Below are 20,663 nucleotides of genomic sequence, written 5' to 3'. Positions count from 1 at the left end.
TAGGCCGAATAAATCTTATAAATGTTGTTTTTGTATTATGCGAGGATTACGATGAGATATATCATTATGCAAACTGCTATACTTTCTACATTCTCGAATAAAAAGATAGTACAGGTGTATCTTTCGCAAATTATAGTAAGGTAATATCGAAGATCTTTTGCCGTACGTTTCTCCGACTATTTCTCTTATGTAAAAATACAAAAACGTGTTTAGGAAAATAGGAACAAAATTTGTAAAACAGATTTTAAATTAAAATTTTTAATGAAATACAAAAACATTTTTCAAGTTACATGTGAATTGCGAACACACTTATGTTTATAAACATTTATGAATGCTGTTTTTGCATCATTGCAAGGATTGTTTCGGTGAGATTACACAACTGCTATACTTGCTACAGTCCCGGCTAAAAAGATAGCACAAGTGTATCATCTTTAATTATATTTTTAATTATAATGTTTTGATGTTACATTCATAATATCATTAATGTTACGAATGCTGGTTAAAATACTGTGTGCTATTTTTGTGTGTGTGTTGGTGAGTGTAGACATACATATATTTCTAGAATTATTTTTGTGGTTATACATTTCCACTCCATCGACAGCGATAGCTAATAGTTTTTATAAAGTAAGCCAAATTAAAGTGAAAAATGAATAATTCATTAATTTTGTTTTTATTGACAGAAATTGTTAAAATTTTCGAGTTACATTCGATTATATTTCCTGTATTCTCTTTATGCCATATAAACTATTGAAATAAATTTTTATCTAAGAAATTCTTTTTTTTTTCCATACAGTTACAATTCGCAGAATTTAATACGTGAATTTTATTTTGAGTTTGCAGGCACTTGCCTTTGTAATAGCTATCAACCTCAAAACGCAGGTGTGAAAGATAATTATTACAAGAAAATTGCTATCAATTGCTTAATACATCTTCGTAACAAGATCGCGTACTTCTCATAATATATAATCTTATTCGTGTATTGTATAATTAGAGCTTAATTGTTTATAACGGATACTTCCACGTTCCAATCGTGTAATGAAAATCGTGTAATAAGCGTTGCGCGCTTTTTCGGGCTTTCCGAGAAAAAATGATTAGATATAATCATATATGATTATATCTGGTATATACATATATAATTAGATATAATTGTATATGTTTTTATATGGTGTCATATCTAATTATACATGGTGCAATACATGGTGGTCTTATGTGCAATCAGTGGACCTATATACAACCAGAGCACCATATCTAATTGTATATAAATGTATGTGAAGCCAGATATAATAATATGTGAGTAGTGCACTCTATATATAACTAAGTATAGTATTATATACAACTATACAATGCAGTCACATATAGCCAGATGTATTCATGTGACTAATCTGGACCTATATACAGCCAGATATAGCACTATATCTGTATAGATATACATAGATTTGCAAGTCCAGCCCATATACAATTATATACATATATTACAATATTATTTCTTCAATCACATATAGCCAGCAATATTCATGTGGCTTACTATATATGGTATTACTATATAATATATTTATTGCCGTTAATGCATGGAATGCACCGCGGCAAATACTCGATCTATGGATGATGCATCCCGTATACCGATGCATATGAATTATTTAAACGGAACGCGGCCGGTTACATATACACTCGGTGGCTGTTTTAAGCCGCGTCTTGCGAGACTTTCACCGTTCGTTTACTTTCACCATTGAAAATTTAGCACCGTCTATTTCGCCCATTCTGAGCAGAGGCGCGTGCGATTAGGCTGTTTTTGTTTCGCAGCGAGAATTCGGTTATATTGCGATCTGGGATAATCAGCAAATTGCTCATCCAACCGGTTTAGAAGCCGGTATTTTTTTTTACCGTTAACCGTCTGAGGTGCTTTTGAATATTTGCACGAGCAGTATGAATTTCTTCAAGTTCTTGATACTTGCCAGGTTATTATAGCGAATTGATGTTTATCACGCTTTGATACCTGCATTAATTACATGCTTTTTCTGTACTACATTGTTACTTGTTACTGTTGTACTTGTCTATCTTTAGAAATTATTATTAATTAAGCTTACGTAATAATTAATTGGATTGGATTGGATTTATGTATATATTTTATTAACTAACTTTACGTTAAAAATTCCCTTATATGATTGAGAATCTTGAACGGATTTCCAAAATTTTAAATGGTAAATTAAATGCGATAAAGATTGAATACTAACGATATAAACTGTTAGAAATTTTAGGTATTATTATTAAAAATTATTAAAAATTAATTACTGCACAACGAAATCTGCACGATACTATATGCGACTAAAGTGTAGGTATATTGTAATAAAATAGAAAGACAAATCTTACAAAAGATAACAGATTAAAGAACATTGTAGTTTTTACCTCATAGAATTTCATAAACATTTTACAACTCAATGATATTGAGCTCAATGACTTATCTATAAGAATTACTTATAGATAAAAGTCATTGATCTTAATATTATTATCTTTCTACCAATTTTTTCATTTAACATTAACTAGAAATTAAAAATTGATATCAATAATTTTTTCTTTATAACAATTTTCTTATTTTTAAATAGGTACATACAAGACACGTTTAGATATAATTAAACAGTAATTAGATAATTTTTTGCTGAGATTTTGTTAGTCTTTTTTCTATTTTTATCTCTAAAAAAAAGATACCTATAAATATTTTATATTATCAACAGTGTGTCAATCTTAACATTCATTACCTGATATTGGTATATATGTGACCATGTTTCTTTTTGCTTGCTTTTGCGCAAGCTACAGTCGATCACCTGACCTACAGATGATCCAAAAGAAAATTTAAAATAAATATCAGCAGCAGTTCAATGTCCAAGAAGAATATTTTAAGTGGTGGTTTTTACACTATGACGTGTAAGACTATTTCGAAATACTGTTTTAAATATTAAATTTGATTTGACAGTGGCGTAATATTGCAATAAGATATTTATATAGAATCTGTCAAAAAACATGGTTTAATCTAAAAGAAGATGATTTTTTTATTTTATTTATTTTTTATTTAAACAGCAGCTATTTTTATATTATATTGATAAGAGGAAACTATAAAAATACAGATTTCTTTGCAAGCATTTACAATTTGTTGAAGACCATATACGTTACCTTATTTTATTATTTATTATTTATGCAAAAGATATGACGAAGGAAAATTTTGAGTTTTATATTAAACGTTGCTTCTTATGTGTGTGTGTGTGTGTGTGTGTGTGGATGTGTGTGTAAAAAAATAAAATTAATGTAATTAATTCTTAGTATAATTAATTCTGAAAATTATTATATGTATATATTATGTAGTTTATCACAACGAATATGTTTATGGAAGTATTAAAATATCTAACAGAATATATAAAATAAAAACAGATTGCCTGATTATCGGAAATAGGATTATAGATAAAACTAAAAGATTTTTTAATCCTAAAAATTTAATGATGTAAAGTAGTAATAAATAAATATGTATGTTCCAAACATACAGTAAATATGTAAATCCTTACTTTAAATTAATAAATTGATAAATTTTCTGTCTTTGCCTTATTCGGATTTTGTATTGCACCATCGTTGTTGCTTAGTCAAAATTATAATAACCATGATTTCATTAAATATTCCTTTTTGTACAAAATAAATATTCTTTTTTATTCTTTCGATATGAAACGCGGCAAGAGTTCGATACGTTACTACTCTATTTTTGAAAGAGGGAGAAAGGGAGACATGAGCAAACGCAGATTTAATTCTTACGCGGTCTATATATAAATATTAATAAAAATCACTCCTTTAGAAGCCACCTCTTTCGAAAGAAATGTATAATCTATAAAAAAATGAGCTTCGGTTCGGTTCCTAACTGGAAAGTTCATTTTTTTGGCAATTCCGCTTCAGTTCGGTTCCTAACTGGAAAGATCATTTTGGCAATTTCGTTACACAGTCTGTTTTCGCTCTTCGATAAACTAGCAAACTTACACGAAGTGTAAGTATAATATACACATTCACACATGTACACCCGTTCATACATATAATATACATACATATAGAAAGTGCATATTCATTTATACGCGTAAAAAAACTTCGCCGCGAAGCACCCAGAAGGAACACCAAAAGATCAGACTTTCAGAAATTCCGGTAGGCGTTCAACGCGCTCCTCCTCTCATTTTTCATTTCTTCTAATATCTTCTATCTATTTAACGGACTACTTTTATTCTATCACGCCATATGAGGATAGCGACTGTAGTGGTGCAATGTGGCGAAGTGCTCTAAATGATTCGCAGTGTAATGTACGCTCGATACACGATTGAAGTCTCTTTGAATTGGGGGCGGGGCTTCTTATATTATTCATCAAAGCCTCGGTTGTCGATGAACACGCGATTTCTGAGGCCGCTGTCCGAGATGTAGCCGGTGGCCATTTTGTATTGATTTGCGTATATCACGCCATTTTCGTTGCCGTTCTCCTTGATGCCATTTCTGTGCTCATTCTGTTCTTTCTTATCGTCCTTTTGCTTGCCCGACGCGTCCTTCAAACGCTTCTTCTTGTACGCTTCGTTGTAGAAGTTGCGGAAGAGGAAATAAAACATAACGGCGTGCATGCCGATCCACCAAACGAAAGCCTTCGGGTAATTGCAATCGATGAAAAGCAGCTGGAACGCATGGACCATCACGAGGACGAACTGGATCATTTGTAAGGTGGTCAGATATTTCTTCCACCACAGATATGGCTGTATTTGCGGCCCAAGCGCTGCCAGGAGATAGTACGAGTACATTATGATGTGTACGAAGGTGTTCAGAAAACCGAAGAAGGTGCTGTGGCCACCTACAAGAAATAAAAATCATCAGTATTATAGACAGGTTGCGTTTTATCAATTATAACAGATGAATATGTAATATCTTATAAAATCCGTCGCAAGTTGATCCACACAGAAAACTCGAGCTATATAATTGTTATTATGTTATAATTATTAAAAAAAAAAAAAAAAAAGAAATTTTAAAAAATACAAAATATAAAAAGCTTTCTGATGAGTTAATTATCACACACAAGTATCAAACTAATCTCGCTAAATTTGAATTCACATTTTGCATATTTGCGAAATAAAATATGTAAATATTTTATATTGAGAGATAATAGTAAAAGCCCATACATATCGACTCGAATTTCAAGAAGATTGATATTAATCGATTGCGCTCTGCTAATGAAAGATAGAGATTGTATGCTTACCGGGGGTGAATTTAACTCCGAACCAAACAGACATGGGCATGCAGCCGTGATGGATGACATGGAGAGTGGTAATGTGATCGTTCTTCTTTCTCAACACAAAGAAGATCGTGTCCGTGAACTCCATGAACTTTGAGATGTAGTACCACCAGGAACCTCGTGCCATTCGCAGCGCCATCGGATCGTTTGAGTAATCGACCGGCTGACACCTGAAGGAGTAATGTCCTCCCCAGCCTCCGGCCAGACTCTACGAACACGAGAGAAAAAGGATAAGGTTATCTCGATGAGTTTCTTCTGCATTTTGTACAGAGCCGCTTGGCAACTTACCTCGTTGAACAACCACGTGGAGAATATTACTTGAAAGAGATTGTACCATATCATCACTTTTCTGAGATCAAAGGGTTTTCGATTCTCCATCAGTTTCGGTCCCAAGACCTTAACGAAATAGGCATAGAACAAGCAGATCGCCAATGTGGGAAACGGGCCGCTCATCATCGACCAATCGTTGACCCTCGGATCGCTTTTATTGTCCATCAGGTCTCGGTAACCATCGTAAATCAATCGCACTAATTGCGCCATCTAAAATCAAAGTGATATTTTTGTCACTATTGTGTTACTTCTTATTAAAGCGAAGTCGTTTATGATCATAGTATAATGCGCTTTATGCCGGTCTGTCTCGTTATAAAACTGATGAGGTTTTATGGTAGAAGAAAACAGTGTCGTTATGGTTTAATTGATATTATTATATAAAAGTCTACCGATTATTATAGATATCGTTCTAGATAAATGGTTATATTTGTTGCCTGAGCAACGCGATTTATAATAAGTGTACGGTTTAAGTAACACTTGTTGCAAAACTAGGAAATGTAGAAGTCGTCAGGATCATACTTCTTTATATTATGTAATTGATTATCATCGATAAGCTTGTCAAGTTTGATGTCTACTATGGGATTATGGCACAGACAATTAGAAGAGATCTAAAGTGTGATGTCTACTATGAGTTTATGGCACAGACAATTAGAAGAGATCTAAAGTGTTTATTTTGAATGTTACGTTAGAATACCGGTCGTAGCCTAATAAATTAAAGTAAGGATCTAAATATAACAAATATTGCTGCATATACATCTAATTTTAAATTAAGAAAAAAAAATGTTTAAATTATATTAAACCAGAACAAGAGAGAGCATCCGCGTGCTCGCAATCATTTCAATTAGATCCTGCTTTTCAATCTTGTATCGGCCGCACTTAATAATAAAAAAAGATATGAATATGTTGAAAATTTTTTCAAAGACAGACACTTAATGAAATAGAATTTTCTAAAATCAGTTACATTTGAAACGTTGAGAATTCTGATAAAAGCAGTTCTTCCTCTTCTGTTTATAACGTTTATATCATAAATGGGAACATGGTTACTAAGAAAGAACAGTGACTCAGAACTCAGAATTAACTGTACATTGTTATCGCGATTTTTATTTCTTAAAGTATTCTCACGAGATAGGCTGTGAAGCGCGCAACGAGAACAAAGGGAACAGATGGTGCACCACAACGCACTCGCTTGATTTGAATCGCGAGGCACGCGACTCGATCTCGATCTTCGGCACGCTCAACGCAAAGTTTCGAGGATTTATGGATTGCCACGTTTCGCCTTGGAAGGTTAAACCACCTCTCCTTTCACCTGATTAAAGCAGATCAGAAACTAAACTAGTGATCTAAATGGTTTATCCAGGAGCGCGGAAACCCGCCTTTGCCACTGCTCTCCCCGCTTGTCTTCGCGACTTTGCTCTTATCGGTAGCTAATACGGATCTTATTTTTCAACCTTGAGAAAATGTTAAAGTAAAAGGCGGCGTTGGATTTCGCCTGGCTTTTGTAATTCGTCGCGATAGTTGTGAAGATAAATTCTGCAAAACGTGACTTTTTTTTGTTTAACTGTTCCCGAAGTTGCCACAAATCCCGCGTGGGAGGGATGTAAAAGATTCTGTTATTTTTGCAGAAAATTATTGCGTGGAAGTAAAAGGAAAAATATTTATTTGCACCGGAAAAGAGACAGAAAAATGTGCCTGGAAAAATAATTGCGTGGAAGTCGAAGGAGCTTCATTATCTTCATTTTTTTTATTACGTAATAAAAAATGATGACAATTCACTTTGCAACATATCAGATTTTACCGTTTCGACATTCATTATTTTGCAACATAGTATTTCAAAGTAATCGTCGCGAATAATTTTATTTAATTAACATTATTATATGCCTAGCACGCAATTTCATATGTTTTGTGCAGAAAATTGCACTATGATGTATGTAAATGATTCTATCTCATCAAATGTGGTACACAATGTTCATAGTGGGTGATACTTTTGACGCATTAAATATGTCAATATTTGACTTTCGTCTCTATGACATAAAAGCTGCGACTAAACATATATGTTCCTACAGTAGCAATGTTGGGACAGGCATTGATCGTCTGTTTGCGTTTTAGTAATATTTTTCAAGATATATCAAATAGATATTCTACTAATTACAAATTATGAAAATATCGAGACGTCAGAGGTCTTTGAGTAATTAGCGGGTGAAGATAAAGGATTTTTTTCTATGTTCGAGAATAATTCAGTTAAACAAATGGAATTTAATCTTAGTTTTTTATCATAACAATAAGTCGCTTTAAAAATTGAAAAATTGTACTTAATGAACTTTGTCGAGCTTTGTCACTTCTCTGTAGTAATACCGCAGCACTGCGAAAAAATAATTTTGAGTGGCAAATTATAGCCATAACACTAAAGATTTAATGTTTACTGAGAAAGATAATTTTTTTTACTGTTGCAACTTTATTGTAACAAGATAAGAAAGTTGGTGGACGGAAATTGTCAAATATATTTGCAAGCCATATTTTTTTGCGATTTAGCAATTCGGTGCAGAACGAATGGCTGGTGCATTTTATTTCGAAACCAGTCGATCTAATTCCCTTTGCCGATTCGATTCCGTCACGTCTTAAACAGCATAGCGTACTTGCTAGTCTCCCGGTTAATTGAGGTGCTCTTCTCTCAATCGAGGGGAGCTTGCAGAGACGCGAAAACGGCCCGTTCCCGTGACTTCGCGATTCCCGATTTCCTCAAAAACAAAACCCATTTATTCTGGACGAAAAAAACGACTAACAACAGCGCCGCGCGTGACTCGCACAAGTCCGCGGTCGCGGATTTCGCAACCCGCGTGCTCGCAGCAGAAAGGAAAAGTCGCCGTCTCGTTAAAGACTACATGCGACTAAGAACTCGTTTCTCGCCGCGGAAAAATGCGGTCCCTTACACGCGTTCGCAGTCGTATCGATACTCGTCTTGCAATCCTGCTCGCTCCTTCGTTCCGCCGCGTTAATAGAGTCGACCTGCACTTGCAGCAATACGGCGCGACTCTACTGCGAACGTATTTTTAAAGATGCGTAACATTTAGACCCGAACGTTCAATATATATGTCGACGACGGCGATGAGGGAGCTTATCTCTAATCATACGTATAGTGTGCTCGATGCGTCAAGCGGACTCTCCAGTCGGGAGATTAAAATGATCCTTTCCTTAAGATGTTACGATATTTAACCATAATCAATCATGAGCGCAGATAATTTCTTTTTTATATCTCGTAAATGTATTATCGAATATAGTCGCTGCAGTGACATGCGTTAACGCAATTCGGACAGTTTTTATTATCACATCGCGCATAAAGTGATTTTCGTGCAACTTATACGATCTTACTTTCTTCGTGAGTGTAATATTAACGAATTTTCTTGATTATAGCTTGCCCTTACGTTGTATAAGTGATCTAATGTAAGAAATAGTACCGTTGCCATCGTTAACCCGCTCGTCGTAAAATACTTTGATTCGCAAAACGTCTCGGAAACGTTTTCCGCGATCGAACGTTACGGCCAATTTTCTGGGCAATTATCCTAAAACCGTGTTTGTTTGATTGTACGAATAATTTTTATCTCATCGCAAGTCAGCGAGACGCGTAACATAGAATTTGCAAACGTGTTTCGACATACGGTCGTAAATCATGTCGAAAAATACGGTAATCATCATGGAATTTCCATGACATCGTCATCGACGACTGCATCCTTCTTGAACGCGCACGTGCCGGATGAGAATTTTCTTCTCCGTCATTCACAGGAAGTTTTCTTGAATTCACATCTCGTGCAATGTAAATTGTCCCCCGGGTATTTTTGCCGAGCAATGACGCGAACTTTGACTCTTGAATGAAAAAAAAAGAAAAGGAAGTGAATAATGGATTTGTGATATAAAGCTTGGCGTTCGGCTCGTGAGGCAATCACGAGCTAAGTCTGCTATTTGCTTGACGAGTCAGGCGCATCCTCCCGCATGTATTTGATAACGAAAGTGAGCTGCGACACCTTTGAGCTGTTCTTACGGCATGCGCCCACGATGTCGGGTAACGTGCGTGATCGCGTGCCTGCGTATGTTCATACGGGCACACGTAATTTAATTCGCTTTTAATTAATGCGCAACGTATTTATGTCTGTGCAACGGAATTCGCCCGACCTTAAGGAACGAAGAAAAATATTTTCTCAAGCGCGCTAATGTGCCGTAGAAGAAATCTGTGAAGGACGAACGAGTTCTGTGTTGGCGTGCAGAACAAAGTGCGATATTTCCGAGATCAAAAGTCGAGAGTTTTCCGGAAGAAACTGAAAAATATGTACATCTGCAACTTGATTTGGAGGGAAGTCGTTTTGTGCGTGATATCTAAGAAAATTAAATATAATTATTAATTATGTTTAATTAAATAATTATTAATATAATTATTAATTATATTTAATTAAAATATTATTGTTAAGAAATTAATTAGCGACGTGTGACGAAGATGAATCGTCAATCAATATGCTAAAAATAAAAAATAAATAGATCATTAATATTTATTAGCTTGAAGATATTTATGAATTAATAATGTCTACAATGTAAGTAGTATACATTTTGTTTGTCTGCTTTACTAAAAATAAATTTTGGCAACTCTTAAAATGTATATTAAATTATTGTTCTTAATTAAACGCCTCTCGATATTTTTAATCATATGTTTTTACCTTAAACGGTCAATATATATCTGACATAAATATTTAACATACAATTTTAATCACGTTTTTTCACTATTTGAGATTACGTATAAATTAATTTATGAGTTTAGGCAAACAAGAAAATATTGATTCAGAAAAACATGAATGAAATTCTTAGGAGATAAATTATAGTTATACAACTAATGATATTGAAATTAAGTGTAAGTACGCTGATATGACAACGACGTTAGAAATTCATTGAGTATTATGCTCGTTTTTGTTACTTATTTTTGATTATATACGCAATTCCATATAATTAAAGATCATATTTATATATGATATATTTATAATGTTAGTGTTTATAATTTTTTGCGAATGTATATATCTATTATATGTATCATCCAGCAAAAATAGATCTACATTGACTAAATTTTAACGTTTTCATAGAAAACTCACATTATTTCTTGAATTACGATGCCTCCGTTTTCTTCTTTTTACATCATAAATGTAAAATTTTTATATTGACTAAATCTCTTTGTATTTAGTTTTGAAATATGTGATTCATGGTGATAAGCGTGTTAACTTTGTCAATAAAAAAATAATTTTTTTTAATAAATTTACAAATAAAACATTTTTTTTAGTAGAGCTCGAAATAAGAATATTACATTTAGATTTGTAAAAATGTAATTCTCTGACTGAAAATGCAACTTTTTCCAAGTATATTTATTAATTCGCTTTTTAATCTGCTTTTTATTATGCATTTTGTACGTGTATACATGAAACAGAAAACAGTCTGTATACCATAAAATCGGTGATCGTTACGGTATGTGCACTCAACATATTAATAATACAGCCAAGAATAATTCACTATCTATCTGCATAACTCGAATGTCACATGTGACAAATTGAAACGCACATATTCATTTATTTCATTTCATATCAACATTGTATCGATATCTTGTTAAAAAAAAAAAAAATCTTTCGTAAAGTATGTTTTTTTCAATTTATGAAAAAAAGCATAAATATTCGTAATCCTGCTTATGATCTACCACACGTGGAATATACCGACAATCATTAACTTGTTTAAATGCAGAATCTAAACTTGAATATTTCTCGTGATAAAGAATTGTGTAACTGCGCCGTGTGATAACAACAGTTCGCACACGGAGCACGTAAATCGTGCTATACTCACTGTGTCACTCTTCGCGTGGTTTTATCGTTGCGAAATCCTCTCGGTGCGAAACAAGCGCGTGCAGAAGTTTCACTGAAGAGACGGTGCTGAATTTGCGAGTGTGACCGTGGTACCACCGTGATGACGTATCCGAAAAGGTAAGAGAGAAAAAGAAGAAAGGACAAAATATAAGGTAATTAGATCGTGGCACGAGCACGGGTGTGAGACACCTCTTCCGCGAGGCATCAGTCGACAAACTGAGGCCGCACCGCTATCACGGGGCCTTATATCGTCTCTCATCGAACACCTCCACGAGCGTGTCGTAGGTTACGTCTTTTTAATCCATCGCGCTTTCTTACTATCATCCTCGTGGAAGAGTAGATGAGAATGAAGATGCTTCGTTCGTTCATGCGGTTTTATTACTCCGTTGAAGGTGATTCTCGTCAAAACTCGCCCTGAATCGACGGATGCAATCATAGCTGTGATACGAAGAATATGAGAGTGTCGGCGAAGGTCTGTGACTTGACGAATTTATTTGGCGACGTGTAAAATTGACAATCGTAGTAATTAAATTAAAGTTTACTTTCATTTGCACTATAAACAAGATATATATCGAAATTGAAAGTAATAACAGACCTACATTTATATATATTTTACAGTTTTGTGATCTTTAATATCGATTTGTTACAAGAAAATTCCGATCGAAATTGGAGTAATATATATGTGTACTAATTTATTGTTGTTTCTTGTAATTCAATTTGCTTTCAAGAGAAGGTACTTTGTAAAAACATTTTACTTTGCTCATTACCGATTGATTCTGCATAAAATATCATTCTTCTCATGTATATGACCGGTTACTAATTTAATGGAAAATAAATTATTTCGGAATTCTTTCTTTTTAAAATTTATATTCATACGATTGAAGAAAAATACATATTTGTATACGTAAAAATATATGTATATTTGTAAGCCTGGTGACAATAAAAATTTGTGCGCAATACGAAGTATAAAGGAAATTGTTTTTATGCCCGTGAATTCTATCAGTCTATTGTGTCGGTGTGTAGAATTGCGTATTATAAATACATTCTATTGTGTTAGCCTTTGAGAATGTTTAGAATATTGTTTACAATGTACTTAATCTACTAAGTCTATTCTGTAGTTATTACGGAGAATATTTGCGTGACTCTGAATCTAATTATCTCATTCTTGATATGGCTTTGCGCATCAGAAAATTATACTCGAACAAACAAAGTTTATGATGGAGCATTGATGAAATTTTGATGCAAATATCCTATTTGTATCATCGATAATATTTAAGAATATTTAATTATATTGTCGACATAATTAATCTTTTAAATGTAAGATATATGTTCGAGTTAAAGATACTTATACTTATTTATTTTGCGTGAAGTATGTTTTAAGAAAAAAATTAATTTTAAACTATTTAATTAAATTATTTTTTAAAAATAATTTTAGTTAAATACATAAATGTTGTACATACATATAACATGCATTAACATGCATATAATAGACATTAATTTGTATAATTTGAATAAAATTTTAAATTCATTTGCTGAATATTAGTTTTATGATTTTTAATTAAATTGCTTTGTATTTACGTATTATACTTGATTTTGCGCATAACACTTGCTTTTGGTGACTTTTTTTAGGACCAAGTGACCAAGCGCTTTTTGCGTGCAATTTTGCATACTTATCAAGGATGATTGCCCAATTTTTTTCGAAAACAAGTCATGATATGCATACAATACGTCCAATAGAATTCCCGCAGACTAAATTCTCTTATTTTTTATTCTTTACAAATGCTATTAATGATCTTTCGTAAAGATTGTATCAATGCACAATTTATTCTTTACGTGCCGACAATAAAAATAAGTATATAAAGTGACATTGAATGCGTTCTATCGTGATTTATCCACTATTTATACGGCGAACGTATTCAATTACGGTTAAATTAGAATATGATGCAATACTTTAACTTGGAATAGTACTATTTAAATGTAGTTCCTTTTTGCGCGATTAATTTTCATGAAGCATATATATATATATATATACATATATACATATATTTAGTACTATATAACGTTGCAACTTTGATTACAATTGTTATAAAATGCTGTTATATTGTTATCTGAAACAAATAATTACATAGCGCTACTTTGTGCAAATAAAAATATTTACGAGCTTGTTATTGCACTTCCTAATACCTTCTTCAATGGCACTTAATCATTAATGCACTTGTGATTGACTTTCGATTTTCATTTAGCATGTCATTTTTTCCGCTGTTGTACACATTATGAATATCGTACTCATGTTTTATAAACTATGGTCTTCATGTTGTTTTTATATTATACTATATATATATATATACATACACACACTAATAGTCTGCATCGAGATAACGGTTATAACAAGGAAAAAAATACATATAATACTAATAATAATATAGAATAGATATATAATTTCTTATAATAAACGTTTCTAAAGATTATAACAGTGCACAGTAATTTGATGAATAGTACGCTCTTTTATTTTCCACTTTTCGAATGAATCACAGTTTATTAGGCGAGAACGACTGACGCAATACGATGAAATCGTATTCTTTGTAATTTTCCGTAGATTCTTGTATATATTGACTTTTTTTGCCGTGACATAAAGTGAACGATGAACTCAATTAAAAAATACGGAAGTCTCGGTAATATGGTAATATAGGAACAGAGATAAATTGAGATATCAAGTAATTCTGAAGTGATGACACAATTTACATATGTCTCAATTTTAATATTGGAATTTCCAGTAGACACTACATATTACTATTCTACTTAACTTTTTGTCGATCTGTTTGTGCTGTTTTTTAATTTTTCCGTATCAACGCATCTACGTGATGTACTCAAGATGATTATACATGTAAGAGATCGTTATTATCGGTAATGATGCATGTAAATAACTGTCTGGGAAGTTTAAAAGCGTCACTTTAAAACTACATATTGAGCATGATTAAGACAGGTAAAAAATTAACATTGAAATTGACATTGATAGACCAAGGTCACTTCTTGAATCCTTGGTCATACCTGTGGACCAGCGTATTTTTACGTTGACTGGACTGGTACCTCTAAGTGGGATCATCGTGTGTCCGTGACGCGTAACGATCGTAAATGGCGTATATGTTGTCGATTAGAAATCGGCATTCAAGATGCGTGGCGAGCCACGTTCGACCAAGCCACTCCGCAAGATCGAGACGCAATCGAGACAAGTTAGCTATTTATATAATTTACTACTATTCGCGATGCGCGCAACGAACTTTGGCACTGGGTGGTCCTTATTTGTAAGAGACCGTGCATATAACGAACAAGCCCAGCAATCTGCGTGGCGTGAAACAGTAATGAGCGCGCAATGTTTAGCGCTCCCTCGTATCTGCTTGAGTATTCGAATCGCGCCGGACGGAAGCTGAAGAATAGCATGAGGTATAGAGATTTTAGCGAGAGCAGTTTTTATAACGGTAATGATAAGAATCTACGACGCAAAGACAACAGTTTGTAAATAACAATAAATTTTGAATGGGAGAGACAAAGGAGCGAACTGAGAGATAAGGTTGAACGTACATCGTTTTAATTTAAAATTTAAATAAGGCCGTTTAACTTATAAAAATATAATTTGAACATATTACGAATTTTTTCGAATAAAAAGAGAGAATTATTATAGTTTTATAATTGTAAAGAAATTATTATTAAAATATACAGTAATTATTTGTATAATAATTGTAATTTTTTTGCTGCACGTTTACGTATATCTTGTGTATTTAATTGTGTATTATAAGATATACAAGATATGCTTCGTGGATGTATAACAGGCGATTATTTTATCGCAGGAATTTTGAAATCGTAAACTAAAAATTTGTTTTACTTTTTCGATGCTGCCGTGGTCACGCGTGCATACGAAATATACGAGTGATAATGTTAAAGCCAGTGATTTTGAAAGTTAAAAATTGAAAGTGCCGCGATAAAGAACTGTCCGTTGAGTAATGAAAAATCATGTTTTTAAATGTTGAAATTTGAAAGTATGATTTTTCATTACTCGACAGACAGTTCTTTACATCAGAGAGCTTATTTTAATACAACTTATACACTATATCCATAATAATTTTTCTGCGCGGCCTTCAAATTTTGTTACTTTACATTTTACGATATATTTAAATGTTTTACATATTGCATATAATTAGCGTCTATAATTAGAAGCGACCCTCGGATAAATGACTTTTGCCACACGGAAAAAAAATGTGGTAATTATTTACAATAAGGCTTTTTCCGAATTTTGATATTTTCTTGCGGCTCTCTTGGTGAAAACTTTTGTTGTGACTCCGACAGTGATAATCAATCGGGAAAGCCCGAAAAATATGTATAACCCTATCTATTTTTTTTGACATGCCGGAACATACACACACACATACACACACGCGGGGGGTGCAAGAGGGGGTCTTTGACCCCCCTCCCGCACCCACCTCCGCCGGTAGGCAGCGTGTCCCTCGCTTTACAACTTAAAGTACATGCTAAGGGTGCGATCCGATTCACGCTCACAGCGCTGAAAGCATCGCTCTTTACAACGCTGTGAACGTGAATCGGATCGCAGCCTTTAGCATGTAGTTTAAGTTGTAAAGCGAGGTCCACGCTGCCTACCGGCGAAGGTGGGTGCAGGAGGGTGGGCCGAAGGCGTGTGTGTGTGTGTGTGTGTGTGTGTGTGTTTTGGCATGTCAGAAAAAATATATAGGTATAAAAATAGGTAGGGTGCATATTTTTTGGGCTCCCACGATTGATTATTACTGTCGGAGTCACAACAAAGATTTTTACCAAGAGAGCCGCAAGAAAATATCAAAATTCGAAAAAAGCCCTATTGTAAATAATTACCGCGAGAACAAAAGGTTTTGCTAAATTATTGCTCTCGCTGCAAAAAATGTTAGTTCTTCATATTTTGCGACTAAATTTAACTAATTTTTTTTACCGTGCACATCAATACCGATTTATCTTATCAAACTTTGATATCCACGGCGGCTCTTGGCACGCCTTAATCTTTTTTTTTTCTAATACGAATGACGATGAATTAATGAAACACGCGTCGTACGAAATTAATGACACCGGGCGTCGGGACAGATAAGGAAGCGATGTCGCATCCGCATAGTGGTTTGCGGTCGGGGCGGACTATGGATAAAGGAGACAAAGACCAAGCTCGCGAAGAAATTTTTATATCGGCGACTGCCGGCCGGGGATGACCTTGGCCGTGCCATTCCGCGACTCACTAATTGTCGTGCGATTATTGCTTGCGGAATTAAAATTCGCGTGGTGCGTGGATGACGAACGCGCGCGTTCGAATTTAAGTCGCCGTTTGCACGCAGGAGATGTATACGCATACGTTGCTACAATACGTGCTGTTTACATACCTCGCGGACCGAGCCAACAACCTGCGCACCACGCTAATCTCCAGTATTTTTCTTGTCAATTTGCTCCTAATCTCTCTTTTTTCTGTTTTTATTCTTTTTCATTCTATTATCAAGGTAACTGTCGCTCTAGGAAAGGAAGGTGAAGTAAATTACTCCTAGAATATAAAATAGATTATTAAACGTAATAAAACGGATAAAGAATGATTCATTATTACGTGTTATTAAATATCTACGTCAAGATCTATCGTGTCAAGATATCGCATTTCTAGAAGAATATAATACTGTCCCAACTAAAAAAATTTCGATTTTGACGGTAGATATGTCTAAAATTTCAACTATACGTATTATAATAATATTACAAGTCTATATGGGAAATCCGCAGCCTGAAGCAGAAATGCAGTCGTTCTGCTTTTAAACCGGTTTCCTGGATAAATAGTAGATATATTATAAGTGAATTGACAAGTGAATCACTGCAGACTTTTTCAAGAAACAGTATAAACTTTATTATAATAAAATATTTGTAATTGTAATTGCGTTAATTATCTAACAATTAAAAAAATTGAATTAAATTTGTTTTTCCTCTTTCCTGAAAATTGTGAATTTTTGAATTGTGATAGTATTCTTCTAGAGGATCTACGATTCTACGATATTATTAATAGGTGGACATAATTTTATATACTTCTTTTATGGCTATATAAATGCCAATATAATAATGTAATTTTTAGTAACGCATTTCTTTGATGAAATGAAATGAAAAATATAGTTTCTTTGATGAGCGCTATGCGCTATTATTTCAGTCATCAATTTTCCTCGACGCAATTTGATGGAATTAAAAATTAAAACTAGTTAGAGAGGTCTTCTGTTGACGTCAATACGATGTCAATGATACCTTCAGTGTTATTAATTTTCATGAAGTGTCGTATTTTCTCGATTTCGAATATTTGAACCATCGTCACCTTATTTATATATATCTAGATCAGATATTTACATATCCGGTTCCGAACGGTTACAAACCGAAATAAATTTTTCTTTCTTTTAAAGCGAGAATAATCTTCAAATATATTTTTGTCCTCTCTCTACATTTTGAGATTGCCAAGAGAAATTTTAGACAAAATAAATAAAGAGGTAAATTCATGATTTCATAGAATATCCTTTATTATAAGTTTAATTGATTATTTAAGGGAGCATTGAGAGAAAAAAATGATTAGAATAACTATAATCTCATTATATGTTATAGTTAGTTTTGGCCTTAAACATGTTTTTATAGTTCATTTAAACATGCAAGATATAGCAGAGTGAATATACATATTTATAGTCATCATTACTGTGACATAAATTAGTGTAATTATGAAATGGTTATTGTAAACCAAAAATACTTCAAATGATTATAATTTTTGATAAAAATTTTACATGGGTCAGTTATACTATGTCTATATTGCAATTATTACTGACATTATGGTAACATTAACCTTTTTTTTTTTTAACGCGGGGAAATTACTACTGCATGGGATTCCGGGCCGAAGACCGGGTTACCCAGTAAGTAGCCCCCTCCGAGGAGGGGGAAGGCCCCCTCGTCTCCGGGAAGAGACGAGGGGAGTGCCGGGTTTTTACCGGCTAAAACCCCGCGGGTGTCCACATGGCGCGTTTTTCACAATGAGGGAATCCCGGGAAACGCCCTGATTCGTCCGGGGTCCATGGTAACATTAACTATAAAAATGATATTCCTAACTATAATTATTATATTATATCATTATATAGTTTCAAATATTATACATTTTTCTCTTAGTGAGGATATTGAAAATTTAAGAACTATTTTTGGATTACTAATGGAACCTTACCTAATCATTGGAAACTGTTTGTGAGATATTCTAGAAACAGTTTTCGGTGATTAGTTAAGATTGCGTCCATTTAGTCAATGGACTAAAAAGTGTGTAAATCAGAAATTTGCACATTGCTTCCCCATCATATTTTTTCGCTCATAAAGCTTCCTCGATGAGGAAGTAAAATGGCTTATCTTTAACATATCCTTTCTTATGTATCTACGTTTATGTAGATTCGATTCATTACATATTATTCCGCATTCTGTTAGATCAAGGTCTTTTTCTTCTCAAATTTTTTAAAATGTTTTCAAGGTGAATAAATTAAATTAAAAGTAACCGAATATTCTTTCCATACAATCGCACGATAATATTTTTATTTATTACATCCTAATTGCGAATCTATCGAAAGCATTCCGCTCAGAAGAAACTCGTTGTCCTTCGATAGTTAATGCCGAGTTCAATGATCTTTCGTTCGTGCAACAGTATCAGTATATCATGTGAAAGAAGGACGAAAGAAAAAGGGAACAATTTTCGCGTGAACGACGCATATTTGTTACGTTCCTTTTTACATTGCTTGTTCCTTGTTTTTTCAACCAGACGAATTACCATTTATGAAAGTACAATTCGCCGAGGTTAATCTAATTCGAATAAAGTTCAGTGTATCGGCATTTTTGCCAATTCACATGGCAAAAGTTCAGTGTATGTCTCGGCATTTTCGCCGTTTCCAGGTAGAACATAAATCTCATAACAACATCATGATGACGTTATCATGACTTTCATTTCATCGCTTAAAATTTATTTGGACATTATCCGAGAAACTTTTAAGTAGTGAATAAAGTCATAATAATGTCATGTTATTATGACTTTTATGTTGTACCTAGATTTATGATAACATTCTAAAGCAATATAAAATTTATCTGCATGCAAAATAGGATTTTATTTGCATATCAATCTTCAGACTGCGCGATTTGCGTATTTGGCTGTCAAAAACTCGAGGTCCGTAATTGACTAGCTTCCTATGAACATACAAATTTATTTTATGTGTAAGATGGTGTGTATGTACCTCTTGTAAATCTTTAAAAGGTTATATATTTGATCTTCAAGATATATTGATCTATGGAACTTGCTAGTTCAAACATCTTCATCTTTGTAAAAATATATAGCTCCCTCCTTTTTACTTTTATTTTGAATAATTTTCTCGTCAAAAATGTGATTTTTGAATTTTTAATTTTATTTCTAATTTATCTTATTTTAGTCTCATTCTCAACTTTTTTCTCAATTAAGCGACTAATATTATTAGTATAGACAATTGATTAAGTTAATCCGTTTTATGCATACATGTTGCATACAATTGTGACATTGATCCAGACTTAGCTAATACGAACTAATGATCGTGAATAAAAATTTATTAATGTACCGAACACTTTTTCTTCACATGGACCACAAGATGAAACATATTTGTAAATTTTGGCTCGTTTTCGGTAATGCTATTTATCATTCACTAAAACTGGATGCTATTTGTTATTGATTTTGCGCAGTAATTCAATTGCGTCTGTGTTTGGTCTGACTTAAAACTTCATAATTTAATAAAACTGATATAACGTTAGTAAAAGGTTGCATATGCTTAATCCTAAATTAATATTAATGATAGAAGGATTGGAAAACTTACCATGACTGGGCGAATGCCAAATGAAGCATTCTTTCTTTACGTCAGTATTCTATGTACGGTCTTATACATGGTCAAATTAAAATTGGAAACAGATGATAATAATTTGCTATCACGAGCATATCATATCAGTTGTTTATCTTAAAACTAGTTTGTTTATTTTAAAATTAGTTGTTAGTTCGTGCTAAGACTAGATTTGTTTTTATAATTATTAATAAATTTATATCATTATATTATTTATATCTCATATTATTAATATGAGCA

General features: G+C 33.3%; 1 protein-coding gene across 1 annotated transcript; it reads right to left on the bottom strand.

Annotated features, from left to right (window-relative positions):
- Positions 1 to 3,464: 3,464 nt before the first annotated feature.
- LOC112465454 (elongation of very long chain fatty acids protein AAEL008004-like) lies at positions 3,465 to 11,736 on the bottom strand. Its single transcript, XM_025033006.1, has 4 exons — positions 11,486 to 11,736; positions 5,582 to 5,833; positions 5,258 to 5,501; positions 3,465 to 4,855 (listed from the first exon to the last, which is right to left on the bottom strand). Exons 2-4 carry the CDS (start codon positions 5,831 to 5,833, stop codon positions 4,377 to 4,379), a joined length of 975 nt encoding a protein of 324 aa, XP_024888774.1. The 5' UTR covers positions 11,486 to 11,736; the 3' UTR covers positions 3,465 to 4,376.
- Between the last annotated feature and the right edge of the window lie 8,927 nt (positions 11,737 to 20,663).

Source organism: Temnothorax curvispinosus, unplaced genomic scaffold (genome assembly GCF_003070985.1).
Source record: "Temnothorax curvispinosus isolate PA1 unplaced genomic scaffold, ASM307098v1 QBEX01015206.1, whole genome shotgun sequence".
In the NCBI taxonomy this organism is placed as follows: Eukaryota; Metazoa; Arthropoda; class Insecta; order Hymenoptera; family Formicidae; genus Temnothorax; species Temnothorax curvispinosus.
Note: the sequence above shows the minus strand (reverse complement) of the source record. Positions and strands in the feature narration are given on the sequence as shown.

Coding starts and splice junctions, on each gene's coding strand:
- LOC112465454 (XM_025033006.1), bottom strand. CDS start 5,833: ATGGCGCAATTAGTGCGATTGATTTACGATGGTTACCGAGACCTGATG. Junction 5,502..5,581: donor CCACGTGGTTGTTCAACGAG/GTAAGTTGCCAA, acceptor TCGTGTTCGTAG/AGTCTGGCCGGAGGCTGGGG. Junction 4,856..5,257: donor CGGAGTTAAATTCACCCCCG/GTAAGCATACAA, acceptor TATTTCTTGTAG/GTGGCCACAGCACCTTCTTC.